The 27,184-nt window shown below is 39.3% G+C and overlaps 1 protein-coding gene across 1 annotated transcript in view; it reads right to left on the bottom strand.

Annotated features, from left to right (window-relative positions):
- Positions 1-5,213: 5,213 nt before the first annotated feature.
- The window catches only part of LOC126424722 (aldo-keto reductase family 1 member A1-like), a 48,435-nt gene continuing 26,464 nt past the window's right edge, over positions 5,214-27,184 (bottom strand). The window contains exon 5 of the mRNA XM_050087442.1: positions 5,214-5,427. Within this exon, the coding sequence (XP_049943399.1) occupies positions 5,214-5,427 (214 nt within the window). The remainder of the gene's footprint in view (positions 5,428-27,184) is intronic.

Raw genomic sequence — 27,184 nt, 5'->3', positions numbered from 1 at the left:
AGGCAAACCTACGTTTCTGGCATTTGTAGACTTAGAGAAAGCTTTTGACAATGTTGACTGGAATACTCTCTTTCGAATTCTAAAGGTGGCAGGGGTAAAATACAGGGAACGAAAGGCTATTTACAATTTGTACAGAAAGCAGATGGCAGTTATAAGAGTCGAGGGGCATGAAAGGGAAGCAGTGGTTGGGAAGGGAGTGAGACAGGGTTGTAGCCTATCCCTGATGTTATTCAATCTGTATATTGAGCAAGCAGTGAAGGAAACAAAAGAGAAATTTGGAGTACGTATTAAAATCCATGGAGAAGAAATAAAAACTTTGAGGTTCGCCGATGACATTGTAATTCTGTCAGAGACAGCAAAGGACTTGGAAGAGCAGTTGAACAGAATGGACAGTGTCATGAAAGGAGGGTATAAGATGAACATCAACAAAAGCAAAACGAGGATAATGGAATGTAGTCAAATTAAGTCGGGTGATGCTGAGGGAATTAGATTAGGAAATGAGACACTTAAAGTAGTAAAGGAATTTTGCTATTTGGGGAGCAAAATAACTGATGATGGTCGAAGTAGAGAGGATATAAAATGTAGACTGGCAATGGCAAGGAAAGTGTTTCTGAAGGAGAGAAATTTGTTAACATCGAGTATAGATTTAAGTGTCAGGAAGTCGTTTCTGAAAGTATTTGTATGGAGTGTAGCCATGTATGGAATTGAAGCATGGACGATAACTAGTTTGGACAAGAAGAGAATAGAAGCTTTCGAAATGTGGTGCTACAGTAGAATGCTGAAGATTAGATGGGTAGATCATATAACTAATGAGGAGGTATTGAATAGGATTGGGGAGAAGAGAAGTTTGTGGCACAACTTGACTAGAAGAAGGGATCAGTTGGTAGGACATGTTCTGAGGCATCAAGGGATCACGAATTTAGTATTGGAGGGCAGTGTGGAGGGTAAAAATCGTAGAGGGAGACCAAGAGATGAATACACTAACCATATTCAGAAGGATGTAGGTTGCAGTAGGTACTGGGAGATGAAGAAGCTTGCACAGGATAGAGTAGCATGGAGAGCTGCATCGAAACAGTCTCAGGACTGAAGACCACAACAACAACACATACAAACATGACCACTGCCTCCAGCTGCCGAAGCAGCAAACTTCTCTTACAGAGCTGGCTTCAGGTTAAGTCTGAAAAGCGTTCCAAAGCACAATTCTCTCTCCTATCGTACATATTGTATGTCAAGTTATTGACAGACAACATAAGCAGTAAGGCTCCCAACATACTTTCCTGTTGTACAAGTGAAGTCTAATTGTGGAACTGTGGTTTATTCATCTCATGACATACATGTGCAATCCATCTGGTTTGAGTATAGCAGACAGAATTTATAATACACTTGCAATGATTTTTACACTACTAAATAATAGTACTAAAATAAATAATGACACTATAATGATTTTTTTGGGATATATAACACATGGCATTCAGCTTAAATTTCCAGTTCGTCCTACACAATTCATCCACTGAGTAATAACATTTCAGTGTCAGTACCTCATACAGTTTTCTTTTAAGGGGACCTAAATTCATCTACGTTAGCTTGTTTCCTTTTAATTTATTGCAAAATTTTCATTCCCACCTACTTTGGTCCCTGGACATACAGTTTGAGGTGGTGGGTGGGAAGCGTAAGTTTTTCTTTGTTTCTTGTACCATGTGAATAAACAAAATGGTTTCCCTCAAATAATTCATGTCTGGTGTATTTCTACACCATCAAAGGTAAAATCATTTATGTTGCTGGGTCACATCTTGCATGTCTTCAATTTGTTCATGCGGGATTGACATTTTGACACCTCTGCTGGGATCTTCTCTAGCATCTTCTGATATTTCCGGTTTGACAACCAGCTGTGTTGGGTTGAAATGTCAACTGTGTATGAAGAAATTGGAGAGGAACCTGATGAAGCCCAGCAACCTGGAAGGTTCACCTTCACTGAAGTAGAAGTAACTTGACTTGTGCAACAGGAATGTGTGTTGAGACCCTTAGAGTTCAGTTGCCAGGTGGGCAATATTAAAAGTAACCTCAGACTTTCTACAGTTGTTGCAGTCAGCTGTAACAAAGCTCTGCCTGAAAAAAGCATCACAAATATCCACACAGACCTTGGTAGGGTCTCAAACTAATGCAAATATTGGTGACTTGCTTTAAATGCACAGAAATGTAAAACGATGCTCTTCACAAAAGCCAGACAAGTTACGTCCTCTGAGTACACCATCAGTGAGTCACAATTGGAATGTGCTAACTCACACACATACCCACAGTTAACAGTTTGTGGGGATATGAAATTGAGTGATGTCGTAGTCTCTGTCACGGGCAAAGCATGTGGCACTCATCAATTCATTGGTAGGATACTGGAAAAAACCAACAAAGGAGACTGCTTACAAAACACTCTCCCTTCCTGTCTTAGAATCTTACTTAAGTTTGTGGAATCCATAACAAATTGTCTAAAAGGGGATATTCAGTATGTATAAAGAAGAGCCGTACAATTCCTATGGGTTTGTTTGACTGATAGAAATGCTGAAAAACCAAAAACCTGACTTGATAGACTGTTGAGGTTAGACACCCACTAGTGTGCAGAGCCTGCTTACCAAGTCATTAGAGTCAGTTTTAAAGAGACTTTAAAGGTTCACCTATGATGCACGTTTGTAGATAATTTTCTCCTTGTATAAATAACTAAGGATAGGAGAATGAATTAAAGAATATTGCTGAGACGCCTGGTGATCTACAAGTAGGGGCTGTGTCATGTGCTAATGTATGTAAGAATATGTTCTATAAAGAAATTTTGTAATGATGCCACACAGGATCAAAAAGTGCAGGGGGAGAAAAAAGTACCTAGCATAAACTGCATGAGAAAATATGACTGGGCAACAACACAATGGCAGCCGTAGAGCATCGCGACACCACTGCTGCTGAATCAGATATATGAAATTAAATTGTGTACAGTCAATCTTGCATTTATATTCTTTATTGGTTAGCATGATCCATTTATATTGCAGCAGGCCAAGGTTTTGTTCTGTTTACCACTGAATTTGACTTGCATTAAAACATTCCAAAGACGATGAGGGAATGTAAGGGTTGTTGCAAATAATATTTACTTGAAGTAAATATACAACACGCGTAATGGTCATTTTTTGCTATGATTTGTAGTTTGTCAACGTTTCAGTGACAGTATTGTACTGTAATTACTGAATTAAGGATTAATGTGCTGAACAATATTATCTGAATGTGGGAAAATAATTACAAAATGAGAAAGCTATTTATTCTTTCAAAACACTAGTATTTCTGAGTGATTAAAAAACTTTTAGAGTTCATATGCAGGAAAGAACTTTAACTCAACACAATCGAAACATTACTGTAGGGCCATCACCCTAATAAGCCATCACAATTGTAAGAAGATTTAATGTTGGGCCTCTGCTGTTCTAACGTGAGCCAAGGGCTTTAATAGCTTCAGAAGTGCTGAAGACTGGGAGCAGGCAGGAAAGCAGTGGGGAGGGGCGCGAGGCAAAAGAGATATTCATAATTTCACTATCTAATCTCCCCCTCCCCACCCCCCCCCCCCCCCCCCTCCACCCTCATAGATCATCAGAAGATGTTCTTCTGCCCTATCTCTATCCCTGACATTGAGGTCTTCAAGACAAGTTTCAGCTAATTACATGGCGGAAAGGAAGAAACTGTAATAACTGGTACAACAGAAGAACCCCCCACAATGCACTAGACAATTGTTTCCAGACTACGAATGTAGATGTCGATGCATCAAAAGCACTAATTATAAGTAGGCAATAGACGAATGTCTCCACAATGCCCACTTAACACACTGTATACCAAGGCCAAGCATAGCCCAGGCCACAACTTGGCATTAGAAAGACAGGTCTGAGTATAGGTTAGGGCACAATTTTCTCGCCATGAAAGCCATCTGTCACTCGGAAACTAAACTCATTGTATATGAGAACAATGTACAGATGTCTTGCCACCTGTCTCCTGGCTGGTGCTGCCTTCTATTGTCAGTTTCTACAATTATTAAGTGGGGGGGGGGGGGGGGCAAACAAAACAGCAAATGCAACAGCTGCTGTCGTGAATGGCTGAACTAATATGATTGTCAAATATCCACGGGTGTGCTGCCGGTCTATAGTGTCCAACGGGCACAATATTTCGGCGATCAAACATGTCGCCATCATCAGGTGAACTGACGGACTGAGCTCCTGTGAACGTGCCGGCACGGAGATCCGTACGCTATGGCTGCTCAGAGGGAACTGGGTTCGGTCGCGGCGACGGCCGATTTAAATGCCCTCCGCCCGCGGCACGCTCCCTCCGCCGTCTGCGCCCCGCACCACTGTCGCGCGGTGGAACAGATTGCGACGGCGTCTGAGATGACGTCGGAGTGATGGCTCTGTCCGCCGTGGTCGTCACAACTATACGTTTGCTCGATTTACTCTTGATAAACCCAATCGCTGGTTCCCAAGCCTTGCTAAGATTATAGCCACAGTCACGTTTTGTGAGGTCGTCATTGGTGCGAATTTCGATGGCCTCTCTAACAACGCTGTCCCAGTATCTCGACGTCTGTACCAGAATCCTCGTGCGGTCATACTCCATGGCGTGATTTTCCGACAAACAATGTTCAGCGACCGCCGACTTGCTTGGATACATCAGTCGAGTGTGCCTCTGGTGTTCACGGCATCGATCCTCGATGGTACGCATCGTCTGACCAATATACGACTTGCCACATTGACACGGAATCTGGTACACGCCGGCCTTCCTCAAACCGAGGTCATCTTTATGATTGTATTGACCTAAATTCATGTGTGTGCTCATTAGGTTTTACAGTTTGCTGGAAATCTGCTACAGATACATCGTGCCTGTTGAATGAATAAGAAATTTTGTGAGCTCAAGTGGAAGAAATTGCTCAATAGCTCACGTCTCACTTTTTCTTGGAAGGATAATTATACTTTCTGTTATAATTATTTTAAAATTTGTAATTTACCTTCAAGTAGACATAAAAAATAAATCATGAAGGTGGTCTTTTTTTAATGTATCAATCTTGAAAATACACCAATTTGATACCTGCCAGCAATGCTTTAAATAATGGGAAAAGATCAGTTTTCTAGGCCCAACATTCTTCCAGGTGGCTGGTCTCCGAACTGGTAAGAGTTAGGTGATGTACAAAATGACAGTTGTTTAGTTTATGCACAAACTGTTGAATTTATATCCAATAGGGAGAGCCTGCACACACTTACATCAAAGTTCTGCTGTAGACGGTCCGGGTTGGTGCTCTTTGGTATTACTGCCACGCCGAGTTGAATGAGGTACCGCAGCAGTATTTGGGCATTTGTCTTGCTGTGCTTCTGTGCGATTTGTGAAACTACTGGGTTAGTTAGTTGAATATGGTTCGACAATCTGAAATTTGAAAAAAATATATATATTTTACAGTATGTGAAGAAGTTGCACTCTCAGTACATAGAACACCATATGCCTGGCCATCCATATTTAAGTATCCTACAAATAGATGTGTGCTCATCAAGGTTCTCTGCAGTGGATATTGGACCACACTTTGATTAGATTTACATTACAGCAGGCAATATATACTGATAGTTCCAGAGATCTGGAATGCAGAGATTCTCTAGGGCATGGAGCATGTAAGAGAATATATATATATACATATCTAAAAACAAAGATGATGTGACTTACCAAATGAAAGTGCTGGCAGGTCGATAGGCACACAAACAAACACAAACATACACACAAAATTCTAGCTTTCACAACCAACGGTTGCTTCGTCAGGAAAGAGGGAAGGAGAGGGAAAGACGAAAGGATGTGGGTTTTAAGGGAGAGGGTAAGGAGTCATTCCAATCCCGGGACTCATACCTCACCTGTCATTCAACAACATCTTTGCCTCTGCACTTCTGCCTTGTCTGAAATCTCTGGCCAAACTCTTTGTCTTTGAATATGTCTGCTCGTGTCTGTATATGTGTGGATGGATATGTGTGTGTGTGTGTGTGTGTGTGTGTGTGTGTGTGTGTGTGTGTGTGCGAGTGTATACCCATCCTTATTTCCCCCTAAGGTAAGTCTTTCCGCTTCCGGGGTTGGAATGACTCCTTACCCTCTCCCTTAAAACCCACATCCTTTCGTCTTTCCCTCTCCTTCCCTCTTTCCTGACGAAGCAACCGTTGGTTGTGAAAGCTAGAATTTTGTGTGTATGTTTGTTTTTGTTTGTGTGCCTATCGACCTGCCAGCGCTTTCGTTTGGTAAGTCACATCATCTTTGTTTTTAGATATATTTTTCCCATGTGGAATGTTTCCCTCTATTACACACAATCACAAAAGAAATTAATATGCTAAGGTTCCTTCCATAGAACATATGTGAGGTAGTCCTCAAAAATGTGGAAAGAGACACAATTTTTTACAGTTTTATCATTTACACTTTAAAAAACTTACCACAAATATCAGAATGTATACATACTAAAGGCTATAGGATAATCCTTAGGCTATTATGGTCAAGCCTCATTAAAACAAAAATTTAAAAAAATGTTTACAGCAGTGCACTAAAGTCAGGTATTACAAAACACTCATTTTATGCAACACAGCCTACAATAATGAGCCGTAGCATTACGACTGCCTGCTTCTTAGTGAATTAGTGCAGCTTTTGAATTCAATACCCCAGCAATTTTGCATTTCTTGGATTTGACAAATCTTTGGTAGGTTTGTGGTGGTGTGTGGCACAAAATGTCTATCATAGGTCATGCAATTCCTCTAAATTATGGGCCAGTGTTTTGTAGAGATGGAGCCGATGCCCAAAAGTGTCGCGTGTGTGTTCCATTTGATTCAGAACAGGCAAATTTCATAGCCGAGATATTAATCAGAGTTCACTATTGTGCTCCTCAAACCAATGTAACAAGATATTTGCATTCTGACAGGAAGAAGATCTGATCACTGTCGAGGAAGACGTCGAGCACGAAGGGGTGGTCCTCAGCAAAGTTCACGCAGTCCACAGCTGACCTGGTGCCTCGGACTACCACCACAGGCCCCACAGGTCCACCGTAACGTAACACTGCCCTCACTGGTCTCCACAAAAGGCACAGAGCATACAACATATCGAACAGCTGTTCGCCCAGGTTATGGCATAATCGGACACAACCATCAATCCTGTGTACAGAAAAATGTGATATGTCTTTCCGGGCAATAGGTTTTAGAGGAGTACAAGAGGTTCTACAGTTTGATCAACAACATAGTTGATATTTTGTGTGGTATGAGAATAAATTGGAATTGATTCAATCAATCAAGATTTGGAAAGTACTGAGCTACACTCGTAACTTTTGTAACCCTCGTCACCAGTTTTGTAAAGGTCTTGTCGTTCCTGCTGTGGAGGCCGAGTTGCCACAGTTGTTACGGTAGGCCGAGTTTACAAGTTCGTGAAACGGCTTCTGGTGCAGTACACCACTATGACAATTTCTCCCTGCCACTGTCACACAGCTATGCCCCAGGGTCAGGTAAAAGGATAGGAGAATGAAGGTCCTACAACACTCCAACAAATTAGTAACAAAGCACACATACGAGTTAAAAGGGTTTACTTATTTTTGTGACTTGTTGGATATTGAGGTGTACAACACTGCTTATAATATAACACAAAAAAGGCCCTCAATGCCTAAATGCAAATAACAGTAGGTAAACTTCACAGTACATAGTAAATGCAATTTACAACGACTGTCTGTTCACTGATAAGAGTCCACTAATGACGTTCCCTGCCTAAGTCAGCCCTGGATGATGATCTGTAACCGAGTGGACGAGAGCTGCTCTCCTGTCTTCCGAGTAGGTTTCTGTCCATTGTTGTCCGGTCATTTGTGGATTGTACTCGGCTGGCAATTGGATGAGGCACAGTCATTATCTTTGTCCTCAGCGCCGCCCGTTGCTCTGGTGGAACTCGCGCGAGTGGCGAGTCTCTACGGCACTGGCACCAGCTCGCATCTTTGCGCTTGTGGTGGTTTTGCCCTGTGTGTACCTTGCTTGGATGACACAGCAATAACTGTATGCATAATCACATTTCAGAATTAATGAATCAATGAGAAAGCAAGCTCAATGATCACATCCAGCAACTCGAGCACCTCAGTGGGGTTCGGTAATCGGCACATTACTACGAGACGGCAGCTCTAGCAACAGACTGCCCCAGCTGCACTACATAATGGCAGTGGCAGTCAACAACATGATGTGACACGTACACACCTGCTGCAACTTAAATTCAGTGGGTGCACTTTTATTTAGAGTCTACAGTGTGAAGTACAGTGATTTCTGACCAGTATGGCATTTGTGATACATACAAGGAATTACAGAAAGTCGGTACAGAAATTTCAGCCACAATTAATTTGAAAGCAAGAGTAGAGTAGAGTAGAGTACAGTTTTATTGGTCCTGGTAATCATATATACACAAATAGTACATTCTGACGTAGGACAATTCAATTTGGAACAAACTATATATTAAATTTGCATTAATTTCGTTATTTCTACATTAAATGATCACTCAGCTACAATATACAGAAAAAATATTGTACAAAAATAAAGAATAGATATTTTAAAGCAAAAAGAGCACGTACTGTACTGGCAGATTAGCATTTGCATTACAGCAACATTTACATGGTAAATCATTAAAGTTCTAGTAACATTTATATGATATGTCACTAAGGCAAAGACACAAATCGTTAGTGAACTTTCTGAAGGAGCTCGTGGAGGCTATAGAAGCAGTGATGAGTCAAATATGCCTTAGCAGTTGACTTGAAATTTGCCAGGTCATTTATTGGCTCTGAGAACTATGGGACTTAACATCTGTGGTCATCAGTCCTCTAGAACTTAGAACTACTTAAACCTAACTAACATAAGAACATCACACACATCCATGCCCGAGGCAGGATTCGAACCAGGTCATTTATTGATTTAATTTGTGGGGGAAGTTTATAATAAATAACTTTCTCATACTACAGGGTTCCTTTCTTATTCATGGTGGTGTCTCCTTTTTGTGTGGTGTTACAGGAGTGGATATTTTCATTTTTCTGGGAGAGAGTGGGATTTTCCATTGAACATTTTTTCACAAACACGGTTATCTCATACATATACATACATGGATGTGGGAGGATTTCTATCTTTTTAAAGAGTAGTCTACAGGTTTTGTTCCATTTTACACCTTCCATTATTCTTATAATTCTTTTTTGTAGGCTAAAGAGCTTTTGGCTAAGAAAAGAGTTTCCCCAGAAAATAATTCCATATTTCAGTTGTGAGTATATATAGGCATAATGCACAGTTTTCAGAGAATCTTCGTTGCAGCATCCCTCTAATATTCTCATTAAAAAGCACATAGTGCTTAATTTCTTACAGACTTTTTCAATGTGCATCCCCCATGTAGGTGAAACTTGATCCCACAAACAATATGTACCCAGTAACACCCGTACTCCCTTCTAGATTTCAGATTTATTTACATATAGATTATGTAACATGACTTGCACAGAAGGTAATATGACCATAGAATGGTTTATGCAATTGGTATTAGGCCAATTTTCTCAAATGAATAAGAGATTCATGCAAATGAACAATAATTTTACAAAGGTTGAGAACAGATTATATGGCATGGACAGCAAACTACATGACTTCACTTAACAATTTACTGGCACAATGGACAGTTTAGACAAACAAGTCAATCTAGGATTCAGTCACGTTGCAGGAGTAGATGAATGACTAGGAATCATAGAAGAAAAGCTGGACTGTGAAATAAAACATTTAAGTACATAAGATCAAGTCTGAACAAGATGATTTAATGCAAAGAATTGAAATTTTAGAGAGAGAATTACTAGCAACTTAACACATATTACAAAAGTTTATGAATAAGACTGACAAAGAGCTATCTCCATTTATTAATGAAATAGAATCTAGACTGGAGAAGCCCAAGTTATAATGTGAAGTATGAAATAAGAAAGTAGATGAAAACCTAAGGGCCCTTTTGACAATAAATCCACATCATCAGTTACCACACTCAAAGGTGATAGAGGATCAATAACTAATAACAATGACAATTACATAAATATTACAAACAAGGTATCACATAACTAAAATCCAGAGGATACAAAACAAGAAATAAGGGGAGATATTGAAGATTTATGGGCAAAAAGTAAGATAGTAAGTGCAGTGACTGTACTGCTATACTAAGTAAACGACAAAAAAAAAAGTTTCCAAAATTTATACCAATAGGGGATAAGCACCCAGTTTCATTTCTGACATCTTTTAAAGGTATGTCATCAGAAACATGGACAGATTATGACAAAATAAGATTTTTAATAAGCCGTATGATTGGAGACATGGTGCAGTGGGAGATATTACAATCAGAAGATTTTAAAAACTTATCAAGATTCTGAAATCACTTTTAGACCAAAAACTGCAATGATAATGTGCAAAAGAGACTATGTCTATTCCAAACCATACCAGAATTATTCTCGGAAGGGTTACAGAGATTTCTTTGAAGGATATATTAATAAAGCAAAATACTTAGAAGATCTCATACGGAAGGAACATTTGTGAGAAGTAATTATCAGCCACTTACCATGAAAGGTAACAGACAAACTCTTTGGAAAAGACTGGGGTGAAGTTAACAGCTTATTACAACATTTGTAACAGATACACACCATTGACAGACAATAAGAAAGGTCACACACAATTAGTGACAGCAATAACTGTAACCAACACAATGTCTCACATAGTCACCACAATAGTGGACCATGTGGAACGAAAGAAGACAATACAAATACAAGAAACAGAGAAAGCAAAGGTCAAGAACATGACAGATCAGGACTTAGATACAGGAATAGGAATAATAACAGAGGACATCAAAGTAGGAGAGTCATCAATCATTCTTAACAGATTAAAGTGAAACATAAAACCAGAATCACATTCTTCAAAATTTATGGTATAAGATGTATACCATATAAGCTCTACCAAAGTATTGGGCACTTGGGAGTGGGTCACATTTCGCCCTATTCTAATTAAAAAATTTAAAAAAATTAAAAATAGTACTTAACTAGCATTATGCAGAATTCAGGTACAAATGGTGACATGTTCTTAATCACAATGGAGAAATAATGTATGTAGTTGCTAGCACTGTAAGATGAGGTAAGGAATCTCAAAGATATCCCTTAATGTGAAGAACACCTGTTTTGTAGTCATTGGCCCTGATAGTATAGTCTATCAGAATTATTATTAATGTTGTCAGCAATATCACTAAATGGAGCCCCAACCATTCCTGAGTCTCTCCATTTTGAATGCTATTTACAATGCAGCAACATCCAGCCCAAACAATGTTTAGGCATTAAGTACTGTTCTGAAACTAGTAAAGGTCTAACAAAAGAATATTTTTAGGATTACATACTAATAGAACAAAATTTGTGTGTAATTTTATTTTAGGGTTTGTACGTTATTATGTTGAGTTTTATATGGCAAGTTTCACTTGATAAACACATCCAGGGAGATTTCTATCTTCCCCTGCTTACCTATATAGGATTAGCATGAGTTGCTTTAACCATCGTTGCAGATAAGACATACAATTGTCTTATCAAATAGCATGCAGATCTGATGCAATTTGTTGAATAAATTTAGAATTCTTTGTCTCCTGATTCCTACCACTGGAGATGATCACTTTAACTGACTTTTGCTAAGATGAATTTCTGCATATAAAAAATGTAATTGACATATTAGGTAAAGGATAGATTGCACTCAATATAAAGATGACATGTTGAGTTGCAGACAGGCGCAGCAAAAAGACTGTTACACATTTAGCTTTTTGCCAAAGCCTTCTTCAGCAAAGAAAACACATTCACACAAGAAAGCACATTTCACACATACACAGACACCATCTCCGGCAGCTCGGAGTCTTTTTGTTGTGCCTACCTGCAGCTCAAGGTGTCACTTTCATGGTGAGTAACAATCTATCCTTTTCCAAATAGTGTTGACATTCCAACCTGGAGTTTCCATTGTTTGACAAATTGAATTAGCCACAGAAATTAAATATGAACTGATAGGTTATTATAGTGTAGACTGTTTATCTGAGATATTCAGATGTGTGATATACCTGAACTAACTCTTACCAGACAATCAAGAATTTTCATAGTAATTCTGTTTGAAGGTGGGAAAAAAGGGACAATTTTAGTGCTGAGAGGTCATTGGAAAAGAATTTGACCTACTGTCTACTTTAATTATTTGTTGTTAATATGAATCTAGCTTTACATGAACCAGAGTAACATGTAACTTAACCTGAACCAAATTATTACATAATTAATATTGTGTAACCATGCGTATCTCGATAATCTAATATAAGCAAAGAATGAAAATATATGTAAAAAGTTGATGATGTAAACGAAGCATGTATACGCCCATTTGATAGTAGTCTAATAGTTGTTAAGTGGAGGATCAAAGTTAGTTTTACACTATTTATCATACTTGTGCAAGTGATTCTGATCCATGTCTGTTTACAATGAGGCAATGAAAGTCGAGAGAAACCTCCTAATATTGTGTCGGATCTCCTTTTGCCTGATGTAGTGCAGCAACTCGACACGTCATAGACTTGACAAGTCATAATAAGTCCCCTACAGAAATATAGAGCAATGCTGCCTCTGCAGCCATCCATAATTGGGGAAGTGTTGTCAGAGCAGGATTATGTGCACGAACTGACCTCTCGATTATGTCCCATAAATGTGTGATGAGATTCATGGTGGGCAATCTGGGTGGCCAAATCATTCACTTGAATTATCCAGAATGTTCCACAAATTAATTGTGAACAACTGTGGTGCAGTCACCCATAAAACAACTGTGGACCAGTAACACTTTGTCATCCATAAAGATTCCATTATCATTTGGGAACATGAAGTCCAAGAATGGATGCAAATGATCTCCAAGTGGCCGAACATAACCATTTCTCATCAATGATCAGTTCATTTGGACCAGAGGACACTGTCCATTCCATGTAAATGCAGCTCACACCATTATGGAGCTGCCACCAGCTTGTTGACAACCTGGATCCACAGCTTCGTGGGGTTTGCACCACACTCAAACCCTATCATCAGCTCTTACCAACCAAAATTGGGACTCATCTGACCAGGCCATCATTTCCCAGTGATCTAAAGTCTAACCAATATGGTCACGAGCCCAGGAGAGGTGGTGCAGCTGATGTTGTGCTGTTAGCAAAGGCACTGCTGCCATAGCCCATTAACACCAAATTTCACTGCACTGTTTTGACAGATGCGTTCATCGTACATCTCATATTGATTTCTGCAGTTATTTCATGCACTGACAACCCTACAAAATGCCATTGCCCTTGGTCATTAATTGAAGACCATCAAGCACTGTGTAATGCCTGAAATTTGGTATTCTTGGCACTCTCTTCATGCTGAATATTGAATTCCTTAATGATTTCTGAAATGGAATGTCCCATGCATCTAGCTCCACTACCATTCTGCATCCAAAATCCGTCAATTTCTGTCATGTGGCCATTATAGTGTCAGAAAGCTTTTCACATGAATCACCTGATTAATAATGACAGCTCCACCAATGCACTGCTGTTTCATACCTTGTGTACACGATACTACTGCCATCCGTGTATATGCAAAGCACTATCCCATGACTTTTGTCACCTTATTGTATAAGAGGCAGCAGATGAGAGGGTATTAGATTTTCAGTGGTTTTACCTGTAATAATTGTGGTTAAAGGTAGTCGGTTAACTCTCAACCCCCATACTGTAACTGTCTATAAATAACAAGCACGATAAATTCAGCATTAGTGGGGATTTGGTCGGAAGTTAGGTAAAATCATCATCTCAAAAATTAAAGTTATCTTTATTTGATAACAATATTACTTTTGATCACATTTTGTTGCTGTTCTGTTTGTCTGTCTGAGGTGTTCCTTTAGGGCTCTGTGCAGTGACTGGAGTGGTATAATTGTGGCTGAAATCTCAAGCACAGCAAAGAGACTTGTGCACCGTACATGGCTCCAAACATATTTACATCCTGAATGTCTAATGAATAATAATGTCAACTAAAGTGATGATGTTTGTAATTGCCTTATTTTATCAGTAAAATGTTACACATGGTCCAGATCAGAGCCACCGCACATTAAGAGAAGAATAAATTGTACGTTTATCTTCAAGTTGTTGGACTACCAATTCAGAGAGTTGCAAATTAATGAATAACTAGGGAATATCAGTTGGGGGTCTTGCAACTTTTACTAAATGCAGAAATGTTTGACAGTTGAGGACTGATGCAGTTTGCATCAGTACACAGTCTAGTCTCGATCACACCGTGCACAGTTCAATTCTAACTGACAATATCGTCAAGTCAACACGGGATCACGTGTGTGTCGTCTTCTGTGAAGAACCAGCTCAATTATGCCCACTCAGTGCTTGGTGCTCTGAAGCACCAGCATTGTACTCCGTCATCAGATTGCCACCTGTCCTGCTGTACAGAGAGGCAAGCCTCGGACCTCCACATTCTGCGATGAAGCTTCAATGTCCAGCACCTCATCACGGTTTCGCCATCCTTAAGCACTTTCCTAGATGCTCATGAAAGCAGCATACAAATAGAAGACTGGCTATACCATTTCTGAGAAGCTTGTTCAAAGTTGCAGGCCACGACAACCTGCTCTCTGTCAGAGTCACTTATGTCAGCGGGTCTCCCCATTTGCGGCCCGTATCATGGCAAAAATGATTCCCCAATCGTCTCTGCTCACTGTGCCACCTCACTTGCCTGCAACACCACCTGACAGCATTCAGTCTTGCAGTGGTCAGTGTTAATGATGTTTAACACATTACTCCACTCCATTTTGGCCTGATGCAGCAAGAGTGATTCAATTATCCAAAAATAGAAAACAGTCCCTGTTGCAAGTGCAGTATTAATAATGATGCATTTTGCCCAGTTAGTGCATCTTCAGATTATCTATCATTAGTAATACCAATCTTGTTAATAACACTTTACTCACGAACCTATCGATAATCGATCAATGAGATAGCTAAATTAAAGGTGAGAAGTGAAGTATTTCTTTTGCCTCAAACAGCAGAGATCGAATTAGTCGTATTCGGAAGCCACTGATGTGGTAGCATTAAAGTGAAGGCCACAGTCATGAAATATACATGAAGGAAAGCCTGAAATGGCAAGTGAAAACCTCCAGGCTAAAAGCGTAAAATGCATGAATGCAGCATAAGGAATCAAAATGAAACTCACCAAAACACAGTAACATGCAGTAAGCAAATAGGCTAGCGACACTGCTCTAGACAAAGTGAATGCTGAAGTGAGTGGCCTGCACAGTAGGCGCAGTAGGCTGGCTCGAGGACAAAATTTAGTGAAAGTGCAGAGTGGCAGCGCTGATAGGAAAAAGGGACTGAAATAAAGTAAATGCTGCTCAGAGCCAATCAAAAAGATGGAACTGAATATAATATTCTTAAAAATTGCAAATAGATTAACTACTAGTGACACAGAAAATAACTATTTCAGTAAACTGCTAGTGATTCATATTTGATGATTGTGGCCTTTGCTTTAACTCAATCATACCAATGGCTTTTAAATATGACTAATGCTGTCCCTGCTGTTCAAGGCTAGTGAATCACTTTACATCTCACTTTTAGCTAAGCTATTCCACTGATCATGAATAAATTGTTCTGTAACAGGATTGTTGATCTAATTACAGATAATCTGGGAATGAGCTAACCACACAAAATGTGTCATTATTAATAAAACACTTGCAACAGCGACTGTTTTCTATTTTTGGAATAATGTTTCCGCTTATCAGTGGTTAATAATAATGCAACCAGTCGGCTCTGCTAACAAATTCATCAATGGAGAACAAGACTATCATCAAAAAATTCTTCAGGCAGCTCTTAGTACTTTGTTGGTAACTAAAATTTCAATTTTTCTGGGAAGTTACTGAAAATGTGTGTTCCTGAATAATGGACACATTTCTAGACTGATGTGAGCTGAACACACCAACGGAAACACTGATAAACTTAGACAAAATTTTATTTGGTTGCTTGATTAATTGACCCATTCATTCATTCATTCATCCATCCATTGTGTTCTGTAGATCATATCACAAAGGTGAACCTTCAGTGATGTGGAATTAGTCAACATGAGACAAAGACATCGTAGAAACTTTGTCTGTATGCTGCATTAACAATAAATCATAACTGTACTGCTTAATGCTAGTCAAGCTTTTGTCTCCAACTGTAAATGAGTAAGTAAGAAATGTTGCTCTCTGTAAATGTGGAGGAAAAGCAGAAAGTGACCATGACAAAAAGAATGAACCCGACACCACTGAATTACAAGATGAGTGATACGTGTCTGGAGCACGAATCATCATTTAAACATTCAGGAGTAATACAAAAAGTTATATGAAATTGGACTGACACAAAAGTTTTAGTGGGGATGGCAAAAGGGAGAACCAGTATTGGTGGAAGGGTTATGGGAGTGTGGAGTAATTACACAGGAAAAATTCATACAAGATATTAGTATGACCAATTCTAGACTGCTGTTCCAGTATTATGTATCCTTATCAAATAGGTATGGCAACAGACATCAGAAGAAATCAGAGATGTGCAGCCAGAATCATAGCAGATGGATATAGCCTATACAAAGCTGCTCAGGTATCTTAAATGGAAATCTCTGGAGGAAAGGTGATGTGGTTCTCACAAAACTCTGCTAGGTAAATTTGGAGAACTGATATTCAGTGGAGGTGGTGTGGTAGTTATATTGTATATGTCAAACAGGGGACAAGAATAAGCTAAGATCAATTAGGGTGCACCAATAAACCCGCACCATCAATTCTTTAAAGAATCAAACTCCTGTGTATAAAACATAAAATCTCCTGAACTATACAAGGTGTGATCAAAAATAATGGGAACTGGGAACTTTTTATTTTCACAGGTTTCATACAACCGATTAAAAAAAAAAAAAAAAAAAAAAAAAGATTAGACGTGTTTTCGAGTGCTTGGCGAATTTTTACTTTCATAAAAGATTGAGCAGCAAAGAATTTGCATTAAATTTTGCTTGAAGAAAGAAATGAAGTGCAACACTGCATTCAAAATGTTGATTGTGGCTTTTGGTGAATCTACTATGAGTAAATCAAACAATGGAAAATCCAGGATGGAATGTAACAATACGAGAGAAGGAAAGTTGCTACTCACCATATAGCGGATAGGCACAACCTACTCCAGTCCGATCACTAACATTACCTATCACATGAAAGACAGGGCTCCCTGTGAAACCAGTCGTGTGATCTACAAGCTAAGCTGCAACCACTGTGCTGCATTCTATGTAGGCATGCCAACCAACAAGCTGTCTGTCCGCATGAACGGCCACCGACAAACTGTGGCCAAAAAACAAGTGGACCACCCTGTAGCTGAACACACTGCCAAACATGGTACCCCTCATTTCAATGACTACTTCACAGCCTGTGCCATATGGATCCTTCCCACCAACACCAGCTTTTCTGAATTGCGCAGGTGGGGACTTTCCCTGAAATACAGCCTCCGTTCCCGTAACCCTCCTGGCCTCAACCTTCGTTAGTCACTGTCCTCACCCATCCAGCCCCCTGCCTGTTCCCATTCCAGCACTACACAGCCATCATTTCACCGCCACACCTAGTCTTTTAATTTTTTTCCCCCCTCTCCTTTCCGCTACTTACCCCCTCCCCCCTCCGCACCTTCTCTCCTACCCTCTGTCTAAATTGAAACACTTCACTGTCTGCCACTCCCACCATACTATCCCTCCCCCTCCCCACCCCAGCCTCCTTCTTACCCCCACCCAGTTGCCACTCCCATCATGCACTGGTGCTGCTGCTCGCAGTGTAGTTTCAGCTCTCTGGGACTCCAGATGTGTGTGCAAGTTGTGAGTGGGTGAGTGGGTGTGTGTATGTGTGTACTGCTGACAAAGGCCTTAATGGCCGAAAGCTATGATTGTGTGAATCTTTTTATTGTGCCTATCGCGGCTCAGCATCTCCGCTATATGGTGAGTAGCAACTTTCCTTCTCTCGTATTGCTACTATGAGTAAAGTAAGAGTTTACAAGTGGCATAAACATTTCAAAGAGGACTGAGTAGACATTGAGGATGATGACTGCCCTGGATGCCCTAGCATATCAATTACTGATGACAATGTGGAAGAAGTAATGAAAATAGTTCTGAAAAATTGCTGAATCATCATCAGAGAGGTTGTTGATGATGTCAGTGTATCCTTTGGCTCAAACAATTTTTTCAGATGTTTGGGACAAGAAATATGTAACAGCAAAGTGTGTTCCAAAATTGTTGAATTGTGATCAAAAACAACATCATATAAACATTGTTCAAGAGTTGATAAATGAAGCTGACAACAATCTAGAACTTCTAAAGAAGGTGCTCACAGGTGACGAAAGAGGGTGTTTGGGTATGATATCGAAACCGAGGCCCAATCGTCCCAAAAACTGCCTGAAAAGCCAAGACCAAAAGAAAAATTTGACAAGTCTGATCACATGTGAAGGTTCTCCTCACTGTTTCCTTCGATTACAGTGGGATAGTGCATCATGAGTTCCTGTCGTATGCCCGTACAGTCAATAAGGAATACTATCTGGAAGTTTTGCGCCACCTGTGTGTAACATTCCAAAGAAAATGTCTAGAGTTGTGGCAAAACCACTTGTGCAAATTGCATCACAATAATGCTCCACCTTATATTCTGACTTGACATAGGATACAAGAATAGAACCATCATTTATCTCTTCACAGGCATAATGAGACTTTATCTATGTGTTTAGTCCTTTTGTGACATTCATTATTTTTTAACAATTGCAATGCACCCTGGTTGACCACAAAGAGTTATGCTGGTTGTTTCATGTTGACACTGAGCTGCTGCAAGAATGTGCAAAGCCAAATTATTACAACAGCTCCATCAGATGCTGCAACATACTCCAATTCCATTGTTAATCTGGCAACACATTTTTGTCTGCCAATGTCCAGGTAACTGGTCTACTGATTAATATACTGACACAACCTGTTGTTGAATGACGAGTACTAATATCAGGATCTGAGTGTACATTAGGTTTAAGACTACTCCCACTGTATTTAATACCTTTGTCTCATGTACCTTCATGTACCACCATCGAACTACAGACCTATATCACTGACGTCGGTTTGCAGTAGGGTTTTGGAGCATATACTGTATTCAAACATTATTAATCACCTCGAAGGGAACAATCTATTGATAAGTAATCAGCATGGTTTCAGAAAACATCATTCTTGTGCAACGCAGCTAGCTCTTTATTCGCACGAAGTAATGGCCACTATCGACAGGGGATCTCAAGTTGATTCCGTATTTCTAGATTTCCGGAAAGCTTTTGACACCGTTCCTCACAAGCGACTTCTAATCAAGCTGCAGGCCTATGGGGTATCGTCTCAGTTGTGCGACTGGATTCGTGATTTCCTGTCAGGAAGGTCGCAGTTCGTAGTAATAGACGGCAAATCATCGAGTAAAACTGAAGTTATATCAGGTGTTCCCCAGGGAAGCGTCCTAGGACCTCTGCTGTTCCTGATCTATATAAATTACCTGGGTGACAATCTGAGCAGTTCTCTTAGGTTGTTCGCAGATGATGCTGTAATTTACCGTCTAGTAAGGTCATCTGAAGACCAGTATCAGTTGCAAAGCGATTTAGAAAAGATTGCTGTATGGTGTGGCAGGTGGCAATTGACGCTAAATAATGAAAAGTGTGAGGTGATCCACATGAGTTCCAAAAGAAATCCATTAGAATTCGATTACTCGATAAATAGTACAATTCTCAAGGCTGTCAATTCAACTAAGTACCTGGGTGTTAAAATTACGAACAACTTCAGTTGGAAAGACCACATAGATTATATTGTGGGGAAGGTGAGCCAAAGGTTGCATTTCATTGGCAGGACACTTAGAAGATGCAACAAGTCCACTAGAGAGACAGCCCTACACTACACTCATTCGTCCTCTGTTAGAATATTGCTACGTGGTGTGGGATCCTTACCTGGTGGGACTGACGGAGGACATCGAAAGGGTGCAAAAAAGGGCAGCTCATTTTGTATTATCACTTAATAGGGGAGAGAGTGTGGCAGATATGATACGCGAGTTGGGATGGAAGTCATTAAAGCAAAGACGTTTTTCGTCGCGATGAGATCTATTTACGAAATTTCAGTCGCCAACTTTCTCTTCCGAATGCGAAAATATTTTGTTGAGCTCAACCTACATAGGTAGGAATGATCATCAAAATAAAATAAGAGAAATCAGAGCTCAAACAGAAAGGTTTAGGTGTTCGTTTTTCCCGTGCGCTGTTCAGGAGTGGAACGGTAGAGAGATAGTATGATTGTGGTTCGATGAACCCTCTGCCAAGCACTTAAATGTGAATTGCAGAGTAGTCATGTAGATGTAGATGTAGATGTAGATGAAGTTCTATTTGTAGCTGTTTAACAACAGTCCAATGCTCTGATACAGAGTTGTTGAAAACCTGACTTACCTGACTGATAGAAAAATTTATAGCACGTGTTATCACTGTGGCAGCAAACATGAAACCACTTACAGCCTCGCAAAATGGAACATTTTCCATGGATTTCTTGTCTTCACCAGCTGGGCACTGTCCCAAGAGCAACTGAAAACTGTGATCAGCAGGCTTTGCATCAGGCTTACTGTCGCTCGTGTTGAACTTTTCTATGAGGTGACTAATACAGCCCTCCTGGCAGATGAACAATTCTTTAGTTTCACAGTCTTGCCTCTCCACCAGCTGTTGAAACACTAAGACCTCTGAAGCAACATCTCGAATCTTATCACATATATCAGCACAAAAAAATTCTTCTGGACTACAAGCATTCATTAGCAAATTTGATTTGAATCCCCTCCTATGCAGTTTACCATACTGACAGGTTTCACAAAAGAATTTACTTCCGGCGATTATTTTAGATTTGGACTCAAACATAGTTAGCCATTTTCTTCAGATGATTGAAAGTTTACATGTCCCAACCTCTTATGCTGTAACAGAGCTAATTTAGACAGTTTACAATTTGCCTTTTCAGCACTTTCTATTGAAAACAAGATTCTGTAATGCTGATTTTCAGCCTTTATACCAATTGCTGCATCTCTCACTACATACCCCAATTTTGTCATTAACTATGATTTTTAAACTTTTACTATCTGCTGTTTCCACCGAAAAATGATTTTTCTTCAAACTAGGTACATATAATGCATCCTCTATTGTACAGAGTTCCCATACACAGACTACTACTGCATTTAACTTAACTGATCCAATACCTTCAGCACAGGCCACTGAATTATCTCCTGTCTGGGTGTGAATTTCAAACTTCCCTATTGTTTTAAATGTTGAAACACATTCCTTCTAGGAAGTCATGTATTTTGATGCAGCACTCCATTGGGCCTTCATGGCCTGTTCAGGCAGAGTGTAGTTTACTATTAGCACACCGAATATTATCACAATTAGTAGAGGTTGCCAAAATCTTACTAATTTCTGCACTGAGAGCTTGAGGTTTAGTTTATTGACTTAAACAGTCTTTTTTTGCAGTCAGACTTAAAATGATCTTTCTTATAACAATAAAAGCACTTAGCAATCTTCTCATTTACAGTGTTTTTGCTTAAATTGCTTTGCAAACACTGACTTTTATCCTTTTTGTGATTAACTTTAACAGCAGCAAAAACATTTGCTGTTTCTTTAACATGTGACAGATGTCGCACTTCTCTCTGTAATCTTGCTGTTAAATTATCTCAAGTGTGCTTACTTTGCTCACATGAGTCCCAAGCAGTAACAAATGAACCACATTTTGCTAGCACTCCACGTAAGACTCTGGCAGTCTAGTCTGCAACAGACTGTGCTACAACAGACTGTGCTAATGCTTCAACTCCACTTATGTATTGTGCAACAGTATCACAGTACAATGTTTTATAATTGAATTACTGTTGTTTCAATGTAACATTATTTATTTCAGATTGCTATCTTTGAATTACCCTAAGACAGTTCCATATATGAGGGGAGTTTGAAAAGTCCGTGCAAAAATAAAAACTACTTACATGTTTGGGGTAAATCTTTTTTATTTTTTGACATACTCCCCTTTTAGACTCCTATACTTCATCCAATGCTGTTCTAATCTGTTGATACCTTCCGAATAATAGGAATTGTTCAAGTCTGCAAATTAGTGCTATAAGTTGCTGCAATCAACTCCTCGTTTGAATAAAACCTTTGTCCCGCCAGCCATTTCTTCAAATTGGGGAACAAATAGAAATCCAAGGGAGCCAAGTCTGGAGAATAGGGGGGGATGTGAAATGGGTTGGAATCCTATTTCCATTAATTTTGCGACCACAACTGCTGAGGTGTGTGCTGGTGCATTGTCGTGATGGAGAAGGACTTTTTTGGGGTCCAATCGCCGGCGTTTTTCTTGCAGCTTGGTTTTCAAATGGTCCAATAACGATGAATATTATTCACCTGTAATAGTTTTACCCTTTTCAGATAGTCAATGAGGATTATCCCTTGCAAATCCCAAAAGACAGTCGCCATAACCTTTCTGGCCGAAGGAATGGTCTTCGCCTTTTTTGGTGCAGATTATCCCTTGGTAACCCATTGTTTAGATTGTTGTTTGGTCTCAGGAGTATAGTAATGTATCCATGTTTCATCCACAGTGATGAAACGACACTTCAAATCCTGTGTATTCTTCCTGAACAGCTGCAAACCATCCTTGCAACACTTCACACGATTCCGTTTTTGGTCAAGCATAAGCAATCGCAAAACCCATCTTGCGGATAGCTTTCTCAAGTCCAAATGTTTATGCAAAATATTATGTACCCATTCATTCAATACACTCACAGCACTATCAATCTCACACACATTAACTCTTCTGTCATCCATCACCATATCATGGATTTTATCAATGATTTCTGGAGTCATAACCTCTACAGGGCATTCAGAACGTTCAGCATCACTTGTGCCCATCTGGCCATTCCGAAAATTTTGAAACCATTTATAAAGTGTTCTAATCGAAGGTGCAGAGTCGCTGTAATGTTTATCAAGTTTCTCTTCAGTCTCCTGAGGCATTTTGCCTTTCATAAAGTAATGTTTAATCACCACATGAAATTTTTTTTTTTGTCCGTTTTCTGACAATCACTTGACTTCCTTGACTCACACAAATGCCAAACACAAAGAGATAGACCAATATGGCTGGAATTTGGTGTGCATTCTTTCCAAAGATGCCACTAAATAAACATGACCTCAATATATGCCGGTGGTGCCATCTCTCAGACTTTGCACGGACTTTTCAAATGCGCCTAGTACTATTTGCTATAGCTCATGACACAATAGTTTGCAGCTGTCAAATTCCATACCAGACAAGATGGAAAGCATTGCTTTTGCATGAAGGTCATCCCTCATGCTCTGTGTGTCTACACCTTTAACTGGTTTTACTCTACTTCTGCAAACAACATCAAGCAAGGCCTCAGCGTATAAGGTAATCTCCACTTGATGTTTTGAAAACTGAAGATTACCTCGATCAAATTTCTGGAAACTGAAAAACTTTGTTTGAACATTCTTTTACAATTCCACTAGTCAAGTGAAAAGCCCACTTTGACTGAACTCTCATCAGAGACTTGAATCTATATAAAGAAAAAAAATTACACCAGTTAATGAACACTTTTAACTGGGCCTATACCCTTTTAGGCAGATTGTAATCAAGTTATCACAATTCCAGTGAATAAAGTTCATTATTCAAATGAAAAAGAAGGCACTTTAAACACAACATGCAGAATAGATTCCTTTAGTAATTATAATTAGGCAAATTGATACACAAAGGAAAAAACTATCTTGAAAGTGAAAAAGATATAAAAAGACATCACACACACACACACACACACACACACACACACACACACACACACACACACACACTAGTAAGTTATTGTCCATTTGTGCATAGATATTACAAGATAATCTGTACAAGCCGTACTAAGTGACAATGTAATTACTTGAGAAAAGGTGAACTTCTTAGCCAAGATCACTTGTAGACAACCTGACTGTTGATTACCAGTTTCAGTACACATGGTTACCATCTTCAGATGTGCGAATGCTTTCATTCATTGTCAATTTTGCACAGAGAGCTGTTTAACCCCCAGTGGTAGCTTCTGTCCAGCTGATCTCTACAGGCTGTGACCTTTGCAGTTTAGTGACGTGTTTCCACTGCTACTGATTTCAGGTCATTTGTTGGCCTACGAAGATAACTTGCTCTAATAAGGTACAGTGGTACCCTTACGTATGAAAACATCAGGCCACATATCCTTCCACACTCAAAATCATTCAGACATTGCATTCTCCTCTGAACAATGAATGATGATAGGAATTTCAGGCAATAAAGATAAATACAGCGCATTGGAATATACTCTTAACATAATATAGTAAACAACCATTTAGTGGGGCATTATGCATCTCACACATGAATGTAATCTTATCATTGCCTCAAGTCTTTTATGTTTTTATATTGGTGTAATGTGACATTAACTCATTGACTTTAGCCTTTCCATTAATATCATTGTCATGAGTCCATACATTTTAAGTAGTAGATCTCTGGAACACAATGTTGCCACAGACTGTGACTCTGCTATGCATGGTAACATCATCTAACTGTTGTTACTGTGTGAATTAACTGTGTTATACACTATCACTGTAATTATTTTACTATTTGCATATGTGTTAATTACTTGGGTTTTCATCTGCAGCATAGACTGGTATTAAAATAACACAGTGGAAGCCTGCCTGTAACTTTAATAATTTTACAATTATGTCTGCAGATTTTTATAAATTACAGAATACTGTCATATAGCAATTTATTGTATATCAGTTTGTGGAAATTGCACCTAGTTGTAAAGCAGCTTCTATATAGGTGCACTTATGCAAGTAAATGTAATAGGAGTAATTTTTAGCTTCTGTTTTAAAAACTATTTTACAATAATTTTAAAAAAGGTGTTCAGGAGTCTGTTATTGACATGTATCAGGAATCCAGCTACCAGTCTAGTGGTGCACTGTCTGCAGTGAAGCACACAGTAGGGTGTGGTATGGGATGTATTACTCTGTACACTGTTACTTTAACCTCAACTTGACGATGCTCATTCATCTCATCCCTCACATACCTGGCAACGTTTCAGAAAGAGTACTTGTACAGCTGGTATTTAAGTCTTGTAATAACCTTTTACTGAGATATGTTGTAATATGGTTTTGCTATTACAATGCATCTGCTTTGTGTACTTAATTTTATCTCTGTATAATTTCACAATGTATGAATGTATTCACAGACATGTATATGGTAACCTCGCTTACCGAAACCAGCATTCGACAATAAATGTTATTTACATTCAATTTTGGCTAAGAAGTTCACCTTCTCTCAAGTAATTATTACAGATTAATCCTTACAACTCAAGATGAGTAAACTAACAGTTATACAATTGTATATGGAACTGTAGAGGAGAAAGACTACACTCCTTAGAAGAGCTTCTCCCTTGGTCCTCCATTCTTATTATTTGCTATTGGTTTCTTTATGTACCTACTGTATATCACCAGTCCTTCCCCATATGCTATACAGATTTTCTTCTGAGGGTTTCAGGAGTTGTTGCAACTCTCTATAATGTTAAATTCTATTTTTTATGTCACCTAATCCTAGTACAGAGTTAGGAAAAAATATACAGGCCTACTGTTGTTGGAGACTATGTGATCAATCAAGTGTGTTATTTTATTTTTCATGACTTCAGTGCAAAATCGTGACGTAGTCGATAGAAAAGCACATGAAATGTAAACTTTTTGATCAAGTCCCCATGTAACTGGGTTCAAATTTCACCTGTGGCGTACCTTAACAAGTAATGCTATACTACCTCAGCATGTTATGCAATTTACTGTACACAAATACATATTAAAGGACACATTCCATATGTCGTCCACATAGAATTCATTAAGAGGTTATTTCTCTTCTGTGTCACACGCAAATTCGTGTTTTCCTTTTCACTTGCACACATAGCACTTTTGGTCACATTTAACAATTTTCAACTACTTTCACTGCAGATTTTGTCAAGTTAACATCTTACTGGTGTGTTTCTTCACATGTAACACAGAACTTACACAGTAAAAAAGTGTCTGCTGCTTAACATGTCATTACAAAATTAGATGATAATTTTTGTGTATGTGTGGTGTCTGTCTTTCGGACACATCTGCAAGAATAGACACCGCACTGATCCAGCAGCCACTACAAATTAACACACAAAGGAGTTACAGACGGATGAGAGTGGGCATTGATTGGAATCAATGGCGAAAGTTGAAAATTTGTGGTGGACCATAATTCTAACCTGGGTCTCCTGCTTACTAGCAGATGTTCTGACCACTGAGCCATCCAGACACAGTGGCCATTGCAACTGCACAGACTACCCTAGCACACCTCCCGTCAGACCCAAATTCTCAACTTATCAGTGCACTACGACTGTGGGAGAGCCAGTCCTGACAAAACTCTACCATCTGGTGAGCAAGATGTATGAAACAGGCGAAATACCCTCAGACTTCAAGAAGAATATAATAATTCCAATCCCAAAGAAAGCAGGTGTTGACAGATGTGAAAATTACCGAACTATCAGCTTAATAAGTCACAGCTGCAAAATACTAACACGAATTCTTTACAGACGAATGGAAAAACTAGTAGAAGCCAACCTCGGGGAAGATCAGTTTGGATTCCGTAGAAACACTGGAACACGCGAGGCAGTACTGACCTTACGACTTATCTTAGAAGAAAGATTAAGGAAAGGCAAACCTACGTTTCTAGCATTTGTAGACTTAGAGAAAGCTTTTGACAATGTTGACTGGAATACTCTCTTTCAAATTCTAAAGGTGGAAGGGGTAAAATACAGGGAGCGAAAGGCTATTTACAATTTGTACAGAAACCAGATGGCAGTTATAAGAGTCGAGGGACATGAAAGGGAAGCAGTGGTTGGGAAGGGAGTAAGACAGGGTTGTAGCCTCTCCCCGATGTTATTCAATCTGTATATTGAGCGAGCAGTAAAGGAAACAAAAGAAAAATTCGGAGTAGGTATTAAAATTCATGGAGAAGAAATAAAAACTTTGAGGTTCGCCGATGACATTG

This window comes from Schistocerca serialis, chromosome 10 (genome assembly GCF_023864345.2).
Source record: "Schistocerca serialis cubense isolate TAMUIC-IGC-003099 chromosome 10, iqSchSeri2.2, whole genome shotgun sequence".
Taxonomy (NCBI): Eukaryota; Metazoa; Arthropoda; class Insecta; order Orthoptera; family Acrididae; genus Schistocerca; species Schistocerca serialis.
Note: the sequence above shows the minus strand (reverse complement) of the source record. Positions and strands in the feature narration are given on the sequence as shown.